The 17,452-nt window shown below is 46.7% G+C and overlaps 1 protein-coding gene across 2 annotated transcripts in view; it reads right to left on the bottom strand.

Moving 5' to 3' along the window:
- Positions 1-1,783: 1,783 nt before the first annotated feature.
- Positions 1,784-17,452, bottom strand: part of RBM41 (RNA binding motif protein 41) — a 46,702-nt gene continuing 31,033 nt past the window's right edge. For both annotated transcript variants that reach the window (XM_074964387.1, XM_074964383.1), the window contains 10 exons: positions 16,097-16,216; positions 15,195-15,286; positions 12,926-13,024; positions 11,983-12,111; positions 10,305-10,382; positions 9,724-9,787; positions 7,939-8,129; positions 3,374-4,115; positions 2,795-3,078; positions 1,784-1,949 (listed from right to left, as the gene is read on the bottom strand). In XM_074964387.1, the coding sequence (XP_074820488.1) occupies positions 1,796-1,949; positions 2,795-3,078; positions 3,374-4,115; positions 7,939-8,129; positions 9,724-9,787; positions 10,305-10,382; positions 11,983-12,111; positions 12,926-13,024; positions 15,195-15,286; positions 16,097-16,216 (1,953 nt within the window). In that variant the 3' untranslated portion in view covers positions 1,784-1,795. The remainder of the gene's footprint in view (positions 1,950-2,794; positions 3,079-3,373; positions 4,116-7,938; positions 8,130-9,723; positions 9,788-10,304; positions 10,383-11,982; positions 12,112-12,925; positions 13,025-15,194; positions 15,287-16,096; positions 16,217-17,452) is intronic.

Genomic DNA, 17,452 nt, shown 5'->3' on the forward strand with positions numbered 1-17,452 from the left:
ATGTACATGGGAATGCAAAAAAGAGAGCTATTACCAATTGGAGGATGGAAAGCTGAGATAGCTGCCACGTGGACCCTGATGGAACTAATGACCAGACCTTGCTGTTTCAAGCATACCAAATAGTCCAGCACATATACTGGAGCCCAGACCAGGGAAACTCCTTTCTATTGGGACCAGATGGAGAATTTCTTCCATTCACAAGTAAGTATACCCGGTAAAAAGGTTTTTTTTTACTATTCAAAAGCACATCTTGCACCCCTTTGAATAGATCTCCTTTTGAGATGTCAACCACAGAGTATGCAGGCTGTCAGCTGAAAGGCCTCTAGGTTGGGATGGAAGAGGCGACCCTGGTCCTGTGAGATCAGGTCTGGATCCCACGGTAGCATCAAAGGAGCCTAGTCTGACAGGTTCAGCAGAGTGGGAAACCAGTATTGGTGACGCTACACAGGTGCTACGAGTATCACTGGGGTGTGGTCCTGCTTGATTTTTAACAACATTCTGGGTAGGAGTGGAATAGGACAGAGCTTATAGGAGCTCATTAATCCAGGGCAACAGAAAAGCATCAGAGCTCCAGGACTGTGACCTGCTCATGAACAAAACTGATAACATTTCCTGTTGATTTTGGTTGCAAACAGGTCTATATGGGGAATCTCCACTGCTGAAAAATGAACCTGGCTACATCTGGGCGGAGACCCCACTCATGGTGGCTGGTGAAAGGCCTGCTCAACTGGTCTGCCAGACTGTTCTGGATGCCCCTAAGGCAGGAGGCTTTGAAATGGATTGAGTTGGTGGTCACACAGCAGCACTGCCTAAAGGCATAGCAAAGTCAGCCAGGCTCCTCCTTGATATACATTTACATATAAATAATATACATTTTCTATAACCTATTAGGCCATTTGTTTCTTAAGTCAGGACTAATCCTTCTACAAGACAGACATGATTCCAAGTTAAATCAAAGCAGCCCGGCCAATTGTGCAACACTGACACATGGGGGTGTTCCTTCCACTTTTAATCAGATGAGAAGGAGAGTTTGTTTCAAAACAGGAAGATGAATGAAGAATTTTAAGGGTTTTAGACCCTTTAGAAACTCCAAGTAGTCTCTGGAGCCACTGGCCCCTCCCCGGCAATCTATGTGTGATCTATCCAGGTACTTCTATGGCCCTCATCATCATAGTTTCTGGTTTTGTTTGTTTTACTTACAAGAGGTACTCAATGATCTCTTTAGTCCCTGCCCCCAAAAGGCAAGCTTCGATACTGGCTTTGTTTCTTATGGGTCTGCGAATGAGTGCATTCTTACAGGGAAGTTTGGGCAAAGAAGAGAGTTTTACACAAAGCACTCATCTGCTGAAAGATGCCAAAGAACCTCATCAATATCATTCTAGAGCTTTGCAATTAAACTGACATCAGGATAGTGTCAGTGAGTCACCAACGGGTTCCCATAGCAACTTAGAATGTTAAAATTAGTTCAAAGAATAGTCTCACTCCATTATTTAACAAAAAAATGAAAAAGCATTTAAGAGACAAAAACATCTGAGGACCCAACTACCTAGAAGCCAGCCAGCATACCCCAAAAGCAGCTTTAAACAAAGGAGACTGGCCAGGACACAGAGGGATGAGCTATCCATGTTGGTCTCCACAGGACTCTGATGACAAGTTTACAGAGCCACAAGAAAGGAGGAGGGAATGGAAGCCCCACTCCTAATGAAATGAAGGAAGGCCCAGAGTTAGGATGAAGAACTTACAAGTTTATTAAAGAAACTATACAAAAAGGCACAATGGCAGCATGGGACAAGGGCTACTCTGACATCCTGTTCGTCTCCAACACCGTCTGCAAGATCTCATCAATCTGGTCTGACTCATAGTTAACATCCTGCAGCTCAAGGTGAGGGAGAACCAGCGAGAGGAGCTGGCTGACATTCCTACGCAGGTTCTTCAGCTTCTCCATAGTGCTGTGGACAAGAGGAGAAGAGTCAACAGTCAGAAATGCAAATGTTAGTTCCAATACATCCCTTCCCTTAACTTGCTGACTTCCTTCCTATTATCAGTGCCGTGGGAAGCTGAGGTTCTTTGCTCCATTCTAAAAGCAGTGCAACCTGCAGATGGTAGGATGGGAAGATCTTGGGGCCAACGCACAGGATTGGAAATAGGGGAATGTAACTCAGTTCTCAACTCTGTTGTAAGTTTCTCATGTGACACTGTGCAAATGAGTTCACTTCTCTGTAACAGGGGGGCAACAATACTTACCACACAGAGGGGTTGTATTTGTAAATCTAACTTAGGGTTGCATAGCTCAGCATTCGCACTTGTTCCTTATGATTCCATAAGTGTTGTCAGGTCATAAGCAGGGCTAAAAACACATCCTGGATATGGAAAGTCCCATGCTTGTGGGAAAGACAGTTCAGTACCTACAGAGTATTTCTTTCCCCTTACGCATTCTCTTATCCTTAAGGAAGCCAATACTGTCTGAATGATTCAACAGGAATACTCCATAAAGTGAACAATGTACTGCAGGAGAGAACCCAGCCCTGACAAAGGAACTCTGCGTGGGGTATCCTTCAAACCTGTAGTTATTTGACTTCACCTGTAAATCTCCTCCGTAGCCGCCCTTCTCCTCACAACTAACAATCCTTAGTAATAACCCACTGTTACTCATGCAGCATCTTCAATTCATGGGCACCAAAGTGTTCTCCCAGAAGTCAGTTTCCTACGTGGATGTCCCCCCGCAAGGTAACCCATGTTCTATCCCCCCACCTTGGGACTGACTGATATCTATGGTTTAACCCACAGTTCTCACCTTTTCAAGTCTCCCCTCTCTGGGCTCCTGCAGGAGACATGAGCCTCCCTAAGCACCTCCAGGTGCATCTCTGTCTCCTTGAGCCTCTCCTTCAGCTCGGTCTTTTCCTCTATGGTCCTCTCCAGCTGAGCCTTCAGCTCTTGCAGTTCAGCCTGGCGGTAACCCATGTGTTTCTTGCTCCAGTACAAGCCTTCGGTTTCCTGAGCCCTGAGCGTTGCCAACTCCTGTTGGCTTTTCAAGAAATCTGTCTCCAGGTGGCACTTCTCCTGCTCTAGTTCTTCCACCTGAGTTAAAGAAACAGCATATGCAGGAGCATGCACAGGAAGTGAGATTGCACATTAAGGGGGAAAAGAAAAATTAAAAAAAAAACCACCAAACTTTCCAGGGGCTAAGGAACAGGGTAATGGCTAGTAGGGTAAAGAAGAAATCCTAACCCCTACTTGCCTGACGTGAGACACAAGGCAAGGGGATTTTCTCTCCTTGTTAAGTCAGTCTTGATCTTCCCCATCCAATTCCCTATTGCCGCAGAACTTTACCCCTCCTGCCACACCGGAATTCACAGCCAGGTGTTAATATTACCTTGCCCTGGAGCAAATCTCGTTCTGCTGAGACCCTCTTCAGCTCCACCGAAAAATTCTCTGCAATTTGTCTCAGCTCCTCCTGCTCCACCATATCCCTCTGATTTGTGGTCTTTGGTACCTGCAAGTCTCCTCCTCCTTTGTCCCCATCAGAGGGAGGATCGTTGTGGCTCCGGGCCTTCTCAACCTTTGCTTTATCAAGTCTCTCCTCCCACCCAAAAGGGATTAGCTGAATGGGAGCTTCACCATCCGCAGCAGCCTTTGAAATACCAACAACAGCCACGAAGGGCCTCTTGTCCATCTCCTCCACGTTCCCACATGTATTTACACAGACATTCTTATCTGCTGCCTGGCTTTCTGATATTAAGGCCGGCATTTCCTCTTCCAGTTCCACCTGAACCACTGCAGTCTCCTTTTGCTCTCCTTCTAAGTGACTGAGACTTGCTCGAGTCTCTTTTGTAGGGCAGAGACCCCCGTTGTGTGAAGCATCCCCAGCTTGGTTGATGCCACTGAGTGCATCCAGAGGTTCTCTGAGTAGGTGGGAGTCTATGCTGTCCTCTACACTCTCATCATCCTTGTCAGACTCGCTGCATTCCTGGTCCTGGTCTGCTTCAGCGGAGCTGTCCCTTTCAAAAGAAGTGCGGGGGCTGGGACTGGTCAGATCTGGGGGGGATGGGTCTATCCGCTCCTGATATCGCTTCTGCTTTTCCAGCGGCTCTTCTTCCGTAGATAGCTTGTGCTTGCTGCAAAAGAGAGGACTGGGTCAGCGAGCCTGAACCCACTCTGTACAGCAGCCAAGCAGTGCCACCCCATCCCACTGAGAAAACTAACCTCAGTGTTTAGGGAGTAATGTTGATCTCCAAGAGTAGTCAGTCACTTTCCCTCTCCCCCTCCCCCACTAGTCAGGGGTGCTTTTTGGGGCAGGGGGCAGGCTCCACAGAAACATTAAGACGAGGCCAGTGCTGGAGGCAGGAGACCAGTTCTGCGGGCCTACTGGTCTGAATACACTCAGCACTACCACAGCACTTTGAAAATCTAAAGTGCTATACAGAAACTAACTAATAATCCTCACAACTCCCTCCCCAACCCCTGAGAGAAACAGATAATTAATTGTTATCCTCATTTTACAGATGGGGAACTTGCCACGTCAGTGGCAGAGCTGGGATTAGATCTCTGGAGTTCCTGGCTCCTCACTCCTCCCCAAACTCAATCCAGAAGAACCCACTGCCCCTCTATTCCAGCATAGCAAAGCCTGTGAATCCTGTGCCCTTGAATGGAAACCAGCTGCAGCTTGCAAAATCTCTCATGAAAAATGTTTGGTTGATACATTTAATTAAACACAACACAGGGTATGTTTAAAATATTGGGCTTTTTTAAGTATCAGGAAAATGACCCAGTTAAATAAAGTTTACAATACATTGTCAAGCATATATTGTCCACATTCCCAAGCAAAATCTGCGCCACTCAAACTGTCAGATGGCTGATGGACTTATTCACATAATTAAAAACAAAACTGAACTTCAGCCAGGAAGAAGCCAGCTCATTTGTAAGTGCACAGTGCACTACACCCATAAAAACCATGCACGGATCTGGAGAAGCTAAGCTCTCAGACTCGCTCATTCCAGACCACTTCTTAAAACAGATCTTCCCCAGCGGGCAGACACATTCCTCTCAATCTCACACGGTCTCTGCAGTGACTACAGTGCTTGCTTATGTCAGAAAAAAATAATCAGGGAAGTATTAACTAGATAAACATACATTTGCTTTAGCACAAAGTGGCTTCCTTCTTATGTCCCCTTTAATTCATATTTAGGCTGTTTAGTTCTGCTCCCTGATCGTAAGGCTTCAGGTTTATTCAAATCTCCTCTTGTTGCCTCCATCCCACACTGCTTTACATTTCTCCAGGTTGCTTTGCACTTGATTCTTTCCACTAGGAAAGAGCAGGAGTTGGCCATTACCCCGGCCAAATCCCACCTTGGCCAATTCCATTCTACCTTCTTAAACTTCCTGGTTCAACAGTCAGCCAGAATTTAATTTTCACTTCTGTGCCTGGAAAATCTTAAAATCTGGTACGCAGTCTGGCTGATTCAGAATGGCTGCCATCATTTACCCAGAGGTGGCTGTGTTTTAGTGGCAGGCTAAGTGGTTCCTCTCCATGTATGGTCTACTCAGGGATCTGTTATGACTGGAAGATTTGATCCTCTGCAACAAGAGTTTTCCAACTCTTCAACACCATGGAACATTTAAATATGAAGATTTGGTCTACCATTTGCAATGTCAACTACAGCAACTGCTCAGGGGAAAAAGCAGTGTTAGGAAGGTGCTGAATGTATTTTCTGCTTCTTGGCATGAATTAGAAGCTGGAAATAAAAGCACCAGGTAAGCAGCATTACCAAAGAGTTCCACTGACAACCTTTTAAGAATTTGAGAACCTCTGCTCATGCCATTGCATTATTTCCAAAGCATTTTAAATTCACTAATGCTGCATGTCACTACCCTTGTGCATACGGAACAGGCTTCACCATCTGAGCAGCTCCTCTTCCAAGTGGGGCTCTAAAAGGGAAGGTGGACAAATTGTGCCACCAAGTGCACAGAAGGTGTTCTGCAGCACTTAAAAAACTGATCAACGACTTCTCACATAGTAAATACAGACCTGGAGACAATGCTAGGGCAAGCGACAGGAGAGCAGAAAATGAACCTAAAACCCAAGTGAGGTTCAAAATTTAACTAAGAAGCTTCTCTTAACCAAAGTAGCTGTTCCACCGGCTCAAGGCCAAAAATCAACTGGATTTTCAGCTAGAGCTCTTAAGGGCTGACTTCACAAATTTAGCTGAATTTCCTGTCTCCATCTGATGACAGGAAGTCACATTGCCCATTATCCAGACTGACCCTAGGGGCTGTGGGAGAACCAGAATTGCACCAGTTAGGGTTGCCAACTTTCCACTTGCACAAAACCGAACACCCTTGCCCGGCTCCCGCCGCTCCTCCGAGGCCACACCCCCCGTTCTGCTCCTTCTCACTCCATTCCCCCTCCCTCTGTCACTCGCTCTCCTCACCCTCACTCACTCATTTTCACCAGGCTGGCTCAGGGGGTTGGGGTGCGGGAGGGGGTGAGGGCTCTGGATGGAGGTGGGAGCTCCAGGGTGTGGCCAGAAATGATGAGTTCAGGATGTGGGAGGGGGGCTCTGGGCTAGGGCAGTGGGTTGGGATGCGAGTGGGGGTGAGGGCTCTGGGGTGGGGCCAGGGGGTGCAGGAGTGGGCTCCAGGCTGGGGCTGAGGGGTTTGGAGAGTCGGAGGGGGGATCAGGGCTGGGGCACAGGGTTGGGATCGGGAGGTGGTCAGGCTCCAGGCGGCACTTACCTCAAGCAGCTCCTAGAAGCAGCGGCATGTCCCCCCTCTGGCTCCTATGCGGAGGGGTGGCCAGGTGGCTCCGCACACTGACCTGTCTGCAGGCGCTGCCCCATCAGCTCCCTTTGGCCGCAGTTCGCCGCCAATGGGAGCTGCAGAGCTAGTGCTTGGGGCGGGGGCACAGTGCGGAGCCCCCTGTCTGCCCCTACATGTAGGAGCGGAGGGGGAACATGCTGCTGCTGCCGGAAGCCACAAGGAGCCTGCCTTAGCTCCACCGTGCTGCAAACCAGACTTTTAACTGCCCAGGGTCCCTTTTGACTGGGCATTCTGTTTCGAAAACCGGACACCTGGCAACCCTAGAACCAGTGCAAAGAACTGCTGAGATGAATTTAGGTTGAGACTCTACGTATGTACAGCTGTGAAGGTGGTGGCACCAATGAGATAGAAAAAGGACACTGGTCAAAGTGAAAGGAGGAAAAAATTAAAAAATTAGGACATAGCAAGGATTTCTGTTCCTTCCTTTATGCCCACCCTGCTCCCACTTTCCTTGTCCTAGGTTAAGGTGAAAAATCAAATTTGTGTCACAAACTGCAAGAGACTCACCTCAAAGAGAAAGACAAAAGGAAAAAAACTCTGCAAACGTGATCCTGATTAGTTAGCAATATTCCAAACTTCGTTCTTTCAGCATTTAAGGGAGGGCATCATGGGTACCAATGTCAAGGACTGGAGAAGCCCAGTCATGCATGCCCTAGGTACTTGTTAGAGAATTAAGTGAACCACACCATCCCTTCCCCCAGTGTACCGTGATTCACCGAGTGCTGCTATAATCTCAGCACTGAAGGTTCAGCCGAGGATACACAGACACTAGCTGTAGCCATAATTAAACCAGATCGCCTTGCAATCCATTTAGCAAAGCTCTCCGTGTTCCCATTTCAAGGCCAGCAAAACACCAAGAAGAAAGCTGAATTGTGTTCAGAGAATCTGAAGTTAAAAAAGGAAAATGTAAGAGGAATGAGGACAGATCTTCTGGCTCCAGCCAACACCTGCTTTAATCAGATTCTCAGATAATCCTCTCTCACTCCCTGCCTCATGTCCCTACACTCCAAGAGCAAGCATACCCCTCCCCCCACACAGAATCTCACTCACAGGGTGGGTGTCCCACAACAGGAAGAGGGTTGTTATTGATAAGGAGGCAGTTGTTTGCACCATCGCACCTACCTTGCTGTCTGTGGTATATTTTGCTCCAAAGGCCCAGTGGTCAGATAGACAGCACTGATCTTGTCAAGAGCAGGGGGAGGAGTGAGCGAGCCAGCAATCCCAACAGGCCCCTCTTCTGCGGGCTCTCGCTTTGCCACACCTGTTACACTGTTATTGTGGGCAGGACAGGGCTCTGGAGTAGTGGATAATACCTGGCAAGGAAGGGAGCATTGAAACAATAAAACGAATAGCCCCTCTCACATGCCAGCTGCAGCACTGGAAAAAGTTACTTAACCAAACTGAGCAGATCCACCAACTGGGAATTAAAAGAAATTTTTCCTAGTGGGTACCATCACTGGGGCTCTGCCAGCTAAGACCAACACCCACTCTCCTCCCCCACACCCTCTCAATCACCTAATGGTCATGAACTGCACCCACAACACCATCAAACAAGTCTCTACAAGTCCAGGACTGACCCATTCCCCTAGTGGCTATCACTTCAGGGGACTCCGCCAGCTGGATGTTGAACTGGTCCCCCTTGCAATAACCACCTCAGCAGACTTTACCAGCTGAGGACCGAACCAAATTACTGCACAGTCACTGTCCCAAAGGGGAATTCCTCTCTCCTCCACATCCCCAGTCACTACCACAAGTGGCACAGTTAGTGTTTAGGGCTATAAGAGTTCATCTCCTTCCCAATTCAGGCAATGGTGCTTTAGCTTCTCCATGCCAGGATGCGAGGGGTTTCCTGGTGCTTCTGTGAGAATGTCCATGCACAGAGGGATGCATGCAAGAGACAAACTGACTTTCTTTCTACACATACAAGGGCATGCACCTGGGGAAATTGTGGGATGACCATGTCATGAAAGAAACATGAATGACTAAGGGAAGAGAGGAGGAATTGATGCCACTACTGTGGGAAGAGACGACAAACATGAGTGAGGACAGAGTAACACCTCAGAGAGCCTCCTAGTCTCAAACCAGATCAAATGCTCTGCAACAGTGATCAAAGCCTCATCTACTTACGTGCTTCACGGTATGCATGGCTTATTGGGAGGTGGCTTATGGAGAGGAGAGAAGGTGGGAGTGAGAAGTCCTCCTGTCCTCACCAGGTTTGTCCTTCCCAATGGATCAGGGAAAGACTAGTCTAGCATGCGACATGAGGGTATCTTTGGGAAGAGGGCATGCAACAAGACTAGGCTGGGGTTGGAATGGGAGCGGGAAGATGTTTTAATACCATGATGATTGTTGGGAGGGAATTGTCCCTAAAGGACGGCCAACCTGATCGCACGCTGCAGTGTCCAGAGCTGCCCGGAGAACCCATCCTGGGCAGCCGTGTCCGAAAGACAGTGCTCCTGAAAATTCAAAACATCAGTCTTTATATAACCAGATAACCTGAAAGTGGGAAAGGGCCTGAAAGAACCAGCCCTGCGACCGCAGGACAGGAAGAGGGACCTCACCGACCCCTCTTCTGTGTTGAAAGGGGGCAAGATCAAGCCCCTTGATTAAGACAGGACTTGGGAGAAAGAATGGCATGTGAGCTGGAGCTCCTAAGCACTGTCACACTGTTAATAAGTATGGTGTTAATACTGCTCCGGTGTTTTCATGTCCAAGCTGTGCATACACAGGGTTTTCTTGTTCCAGCCAATACACTGTGATCCTCGTGTCAGCGCCTCTCTCAGCAGAAGACAGAAATAAGAAAGACCGGGGCAGGGCAGAGATTTTGCCATCCTCAACAGCAAAGAGCAGGGTTCCCCACTCTCCAGACCGTCGCAAAGCCTTCTCCAGTCATTTCCTTCCTCTCACCTGGTGTTCCAGGTTCTCCAAAGATGATGACGACCTCCTCCTCTTTCTATCTGCAGTCTGCTCTCTAAGTGATGGGAAGGAAGAAGGCATTCAGTTTCCACTCTCTGTAAGGCTCAACCAGGATCTGAAGTTTATCTCTACTAGGAGAAACAGTTGGGAGGTGGCATGTGCAAGACTTAGGACTTTAAGATACCTCAGCATGAGTAGAGTTTACTACTACAGTGCAAGAACATTGTCATGGCATCACCTCTGTGACTCCAGTGAGCAGGCAGTTTGGATTAACTAGAGAAGTCTAGTTTCAGAGATACAGATCCTAGAAAGTGGGTGAGAGAAACCAAGGGGACATCATTGATGTTCACCCAGGAACCACTGACATGTGCACCTCCTATGAGAAAACTGGGACATGTCACCTGCACCTTGAGCTGCTATGCAGAGAGGTACTGCTGTTTCCTTCTCCCCCTCCCTGGTTGGGTTGAGTGGACAGAAGCAGCAGCAGGACTGGGGAGGGAAAACAAAATTGGTTTGCTGACTCCCTTGCTGTTGCTAGACCATCTGCAGGACGGAGTCAGCATATACTTAACTGTTTCCTGGATTTTCGGTCATAGCTGGGGCTCATCTCCTCATCACTGGGCTCCTGCTCCTCAGGTGCTGAGCAGCTTCTGCAATGAGATCAGTCCATCATGCTTGAGCATGAGAGAGTACAGTTTGATTGTCGCCTACGAATTCCCCAAGTCTTTAGGATCTTTGTATACGTCTCCAGCTGCTCTCTCAGACTCTTCAGTACTTTATCTTTCCTTATAACCTTTGCATCTATTTCACACAAAGAGAGCTGTGGGAGCAGCCTGGAAACAACAAAATTTAAAATATTTAGAGGAAAACAAGCAACTTACCTCCTAAAATTACACAGATGAGGAGGCAGAAAGTGAAGCTTTTAAGATCTGAGTTTACGGCATCAAGTATCGTTGCATGTGTGTCATTTCCTCTCAAATTATGAGTTACTATGGAGAACAGTGTGGCAATCCCTGTCTCCCATAGTGGCCAATACCAGATGCCTCAGGGGAAAGCATAAGACCCCCATAATGAACAATTAGACTGTAATATGCTTATAGGGAAAAGTAACTCCTGATCCCAGACAGTTAGTGGTTGCTTATAACCTGAAGCAGGAGGGTCTACATCCCTTATACACTAGTTTAAAAAAAAATGCAACTGTGGATATGAATTGTATAAAAATATCTAATTCTACTAAATCCCTTACCTCCATTTTACCTTGTGGCAATGAATTCCGCAGAGTAATTATGTGCCACGTAAACACTGAGTTCCTTTGTCACTTTTAAATTTGACTGAATATTCCTTAGTCCTTATACTATGAGAAAGGGCAAAGAGGAGTTCCCGACTGACCACCTTTACACCATTCATTATTGTGTATAGAGCCAGTACATCCTACCTCTAAACGAGTTGATCCTAATCCTTTTGATTTCTCCTCCTATGGAAGACTTTCCATGGCTCTAATAATTTCCATTGACCACCTTCTTTGTGAGACAGGGTGACCATGAGTAGGCACAGAATTCCAGGTTTGGGTTTACCAGTGATTTATATAAAAGTGTAATAATAGTCTCAGTAATATTCTCTATCCCTTTTTAAAGTACCTCCTAGTAACACCTTGATGGGTTTTGTTTTGGTGTTTTTTTTAAAACCACAACTATGGCACATTGAGCAGATGTTTTCACTCAACTGTTCATAATATCATAGGTCTTTCGCCTGAGAGGTTACAGTTAAATTTAGAAACCATCTGTACGTATGAGTAACCTTAATTGTTCCTTCTAACCTGAATTGCTTTGCACTTGTTTATCTTGCTCCCTGACTACTCAGTTTAAGTAGATTCAGCTGAAGTTGCTGACTATCCACTCATCTTGACTGAAAATTGCATCATCTGTAATCCGACACCACCTTTTCCAGATCACTAATTAATACATTAAACAGCCACTATTCTAGTTCAGAATCTTGAGGAAACCTATTAACCTTCTCCCATGTGAGGACCTGTATTTCAAGTGGGATTTTTGTTCCATACCTATGTTTTCTGAGTGGCGATCATAAGGGCTGGCCAAGTACGCGTCTATATTTCAAGGTCTATGCAGATGCACATGTACATGGGAAAGGAAGCAGGGGCCAGCAAAAATTGGGACAGTGAGCATTTGTATTAAGAGTGGGAGGCAGCAGGGAGAAAGTTCAGACAAGGACTGAAATAGGTGAGCTCCTTACTTGTACTTGGGGTGGGGATGGAGATGACAGAACCACTTCTCAGGTAATGATGCAGGATCAACCTTGTCAGGGAGCTTCCTCCATTTCAGACACTCCTCACACTGCACCCAAGTCTGGTCTGGTCTCCCTCTGGAAAGAGAGATACATGGACTAAATGTCTAGGATACAAAGCAAAGAACTACCCCTGCCCTATTTTTCATCCCTCGAGTACTGAGAACGCTGCGTCCAGAGCTGCAACTGCGTGACTGGCTAGCCTGGTCTACAATTTCTGGCAGCACGTGTCCCTGTTTAGTTTTGTTTTTAATAACTGTCCATTCTCAGACATTCTGATCCACTCTGCAAGTAATGCCTGTATAATATGAGCAGCCCCAAGTGAAGCTCCTTCCCCATCGCCAGCAACAGATTCCCTGTGGACATAAAGTGCTTGGCCTTGCAGAGGACAGATAGCCATCAGCACCATACCCATTCCCCATCACCTCAACCCCACACCTCACCATGCTCTGTCAGCTGCACATAGCTCCCTCAGAATAGATTGCTCACCTCACTATTGTGCTGTTCACATCAGAGCTATGAAAATGAAGGCTCGATCGTATTAGCACCTAATCTGGACAGGTAGCTCAGCCAAGGCACTGCACATCCCAGCCTGGAACACCACATTATCCTAGTCACAGTGCCCTCCGTACGCCTGCCAATGCCCCTCCATTCTCACCTGGAACACCCTATCGTTACATGTCCTGGTCACAACATTAGCCAGTGGACTAGGCTGAGATCACTAAAAACTTATTACACTAGCAGCCTTTGCAGCTAGATCTCCCAATGTGATCTCCCTAATCAACCCGCCATACTCTCTGCCCTTCCTCAACTCCCCACCTTCTCTGCAGATGAAAGGCCCAGTGCTTTTAATGCTGCACTAAAATTAGACCGTCATCATGTTCGAACTCACGCTATCATGTTGGCGGTACTGGAACTACCCAAGTTCATCTGTGCCACCTTCGCCTTCCAGTAAGTGTTGAGTTTCTGTCCCAGTGCAGTAATTGTCCGTCTAGAGGGAAGGGGAGACGGCAGTGAAAATCAGGCAAATTCCACTGAAAGTCACAACAGATAGCACAAGTAACACAACCCAGGTGGAGAAGCAAACCTTCTTTACTGCCTGTCTCTGCCTTTCACTTCACTAACCACAGGTGCTCAGATATGACAGTGGTGGGGATGGAGAAGGTACTCAGACGTGCCATTGCAGGAACAACTTGGGTTTTGGAACATTCATCTAGATTTGTACCAAGAATAACCCTGATGTATCACCCATCCCACAGCTTCAGAAGTCTGCCAATACCACCCTATGTTACCTGTACACAGGGTTCCTGATACTCATGGTCTCTGGGGTCTTACTCTCTGCCGCCCAAAAGGGTCTTAGAGCCTCTCATTAGAGCCGGATTGCCTTTTTGTTCAGAGCCAGGGTCATTTCCTTTCCAAACCAGAGTTACGAGCACCCCAGTTTTCACAGAGTTTAAAGCCAGAAGGGACCATTAAGATCATGTAGTCTGACCTCCTGTACAACACAGGCTAGAAAACCTCATCCTATAATTTCTGCATCCTTTAGGGCTCAAGGTCAGGCTGTGCACAGAAACTAAGGTCTCTCATCTTTGGCCCCAAAATTCGGCTACAGCATAAACACATAATTTTTACCAAGGAAGACTGAGGTGTCACAGGCTAAGACCAAACCCAAGCAGCTAACTAGTCCTGGTTAGCCTTGCCTGAAACCTTTGGGCAATTCCCCCACACCCTCCAAAGAGAAGCCATCAGGCCCTCTAACATTTCCAGGTAGCCTAATGAAATGTCTCATCCAGCTACTGGCTGCTATATATGATTCAAGTAATCACTGGGACTAAGGCCAGCATCCATTAACTTAAAACAAATTAGATACAAGCCCAAGCATGGGTATTGTGCACAGGTAGAGAAGGTGGAGCAGACATAGGGTTTTCTTCTCCCAAGGAAAACTGCATTTTTACCCTTTGCATTTGGATAAGGCTGGTATATCAGAATAAGGTCTTTAAGTGCTTTTTGGGACAGTCTCGCCATCTCCTACACATCCTAACAGAAAATGTCTCATCACACTGACTAGAGGATACCTTAGAATGTAGAGATACCTGACACAGTTATGAAAAGAGAAAATTCAAATTCTAGATAGCCGCGTTCAGACTGGAACACAAAGCACAGGCCTAGACAAGTCTCACCCCAAATTACTCTCTCTCTTGCTCTACAGGCCAGCTTGCTATAGGGACCAAGATTTGGGGATGCCTCGTCTCCCTTAACTTTAGGCATCCCCTGCATTCAAGGATTAATTGCATCCATAATATACCCTTTCCACTGATAAAACAGGCTTCCTGGTGTCAGACTCACACCAAAAGCCCCCATCGAGCAGCAGCATGAAACCTATGCACCTCAGAAGGATGTAAGTTCTGGTCAAGTCAATAATCTAGCAGCTTGGTTATTGGTGGGGGAGGGGGTCATGAAGATGACAGACCAGAGAGACGTTCACAAACATCTCACCTCTCACTTCCTGCTGAGACAAGGGGGCCCCTAACCTCAGCACAGCAGCCCAGAGCTCTGGTAGCTATTTGCACTAACTTAAGAGCAGCTGGCTATCTGCAAAGCAAAGACAAACGGCAGGGTCTGCTCTGACCCCCTCCCTTCACTCCCCCACTTCCCATTCTAAATTCGATGCTTACATTCATTTGTAAATGTTCATCTCTATAGCGCAGCATTTCCCCAAAGTTAGGGGTATGTCCAAATGAGTAGCTGGGGGGAGGGGAGGTATGGAACAGTGTCATTGTCAGTTTCTCTCATGCTGCCCTGCTAACATGACACGGTTCAAGGTGGGGACATGACTGGTTTAATTTTCCAGCTGTGGGGTTCAGTTTCTGAAAGCCTGGGAAACACTGCTTTAGTGAATGAAAACACACTGTTCTATTTCAGATAAATCTCTGGGGCATGGTATAGGGTTCATGGGTGGAGACATGCATGAAAACCAGCACTAGATGAACATGGAGACTACTCCCTCTCTCAACCCAGGACAGCAAGGTCTCTCCAGACTGCTCAGAAACATGGTCAGATATTTTCTGGTAAGGGCGTCAGAAGGAAGATAGGCCAACATGGAGCTACTTCATACGTAAAGCCCATGCATAACAGTAGCCCCAGCTGCAGCCCTCCCTTACCGGTATTCCTTGCTTTCTTCAAAGTCCTGTTTGTTGTGTGCTGGTTTCAAGAAGTTGCATTCGATCACCCCAATCACGCCCATGCCATCCCCCTACACCAATGGTCAAAAAAGAAGGAAGAGAACCAAACATTTCAGCCATACTGATTACAACAGAAAAGGAGGTAGCACCTTCAGGAGAACAATTCCTATTCCCCTGGAATCCCAGCAACAAGATTCAAGTTACCATACATCCCCTCCCTGATGCAGGAGTTGATGGTAACACCTCTGAATGTGCCATGTACAGCAACAACATGTATCAGATATGAACACCTGGCAATCTCCAAGGGCCTGATCTCAGTCCCCAGCTGGCAGATCCCCTTGAGACAGTGCAGACAAGGGAAGGCGTAAGCACAAATCCATAAGGCATAAACCTCGAATATCATCTAGCTTCCTTACTCTGAAAGCCACCAATTTATCTGTATCTAAGATGACCTCTAGAAGCAAAGCAATGACAGCCAGCTTGCTGGCACAGCTATGCTGCCCCACCACTGCACACGCAATTCTGTAATGAGTACACCACTCAGAGAAGAGGGTAGTCTGGCTAAGCAAAAAGGATGGCTTTCACAACTTGAGCTCCCCATCAGCATCTGCTCCTTATAGCAGCTATAAATAATCTCAGGGGATGCACTTGGATCTCAGCTTCTAGACAAGTGTACAATATGGATATAGGTTTAGTAAACGGCTCACGGAGACTGACACCCCTGTTACCAGGTTCAAGAACTCCTGCGCTAAGCTGGTGAGATCCTGGAGGACCATGGGACCTGAGAGTAAGGATCTATGGACAGGGCCTATCTTTGATGAAGCCATGTTCCTCTCTCCTCCCCCATTCCTGAGAGCAGAGGGGAAGCACTGATCACTCACCTTCATTTGGCAGCCCACCTTCTCGTAGGACTTGATGAGTCGGTTGTTGTGATACATCATGATCCCAAAGTGACTATTGTTCTTGCAATTAAACCCAAAGGTGATCTTCACCCTCTTGTTCTGAGATAAAGCTCGTCAAAGGAGAAAAACAGCAAGCTCCAAGGAGGAAGAAAGAAGTGAATGCCATTTTGTGGGAAGGCTGTTGTGTGTGTGGTTGGGGGCGCGGGGAAAGGGGCCGCTGATGGAGAACAGCAGGTCAAATGTCTCCAAAAAGAGGTAAAGCCCACAAGTTTTCAGTGTCTCAGCCTCATGATGTAGGTTGTGTCATGCAAACGTTGTGCTGTTTAGACTAGAGTAACACCTTTGCCTCTTTAGCAGGAGGGCAGAGCTGAGCATTGGCCTTTGTAGAGTGAGGAAGGCCTGGCATACACAGCCAAAAATGGTGGATAAGCATAACTGCAGCCCATCTGAGTTCCAACAGTTTAACACAGCTAGTCTGGACAGAACAAGACTGTTACAGATAGGTTAAAATAACATGCTTTACCCAAGGTCTCTAAAAAGGCTACAATATTAATTTTAAGCTGGTTATAAAGCAATCAAGTTCTGACCAAAGAATCATCATCAAACTGAGTTATAACCCAGACGGGCCAGCAAATGACTAAAAATGTGATTAAATTTGGTTGTTTTGGCTTTGTAAACCAAAGAAACCTCAAGAAATAATGTAATGAAGACATCAAGGCCCACAGAAGTAGAGGAAATTCAGCAGACACCCACTTCACTTGGTTTCAGTTCTGGGCAAGAAATTCTGCTACCAGGTTTAAAAAAATAGAAGCTATTTATAAAGAACAATCTTGTTACCCCAGAAGTATCCTTCTGGTTGGCCTATCCTTTTAAGGGGGTTCCCACATTTACAGAACATATGCAAAGAAGTATATTTTCATTGGGTGTCACCTTATGGGGTTACCTTAAGTGCATTCTAACAATTTTTATTCTTCAGCATCAGGGATATATTACATTTTACTCATGCTGGTTCTGCAGAACTAATACAGTTGTGAGAGAACAAGCCAAAGTCCATTCCTTCTTGTGCATTGTCATCGCTTACTAAACTCCACTTAGGTACACTTATGCTCAAGTATCACTGAAGGCAGGATCTAAATCTGTAAAATATTTAATAGTGAGTAGGATGCACAAACAAGAAAGGACCCATGCCGAGTCTCTGATCCCTGGCTGAGTATGCAGGGCTGGAAGTTTGCCTTGACTTGGAATCATGGCTCTCTTCTTCCGTCAGTGCGTTCTCAAAACGCACACAAAGCGTAAAGAAAAATTGTGTGTTCATATAGCTAACAGGCAAAAAAA

Source organism: Natator depressus, chromosome 9 (genome assembly GCF_965152275.1).
Source record: "Natator depressus isolate rNatDep1 chromosome 9, rNatDep2.hap1, whole genome shotgun sequence".
NCBI lineage: Eukaryota > Metazoa > Chordata > Testudines > Cheloniidae > Natator > Natator depressus.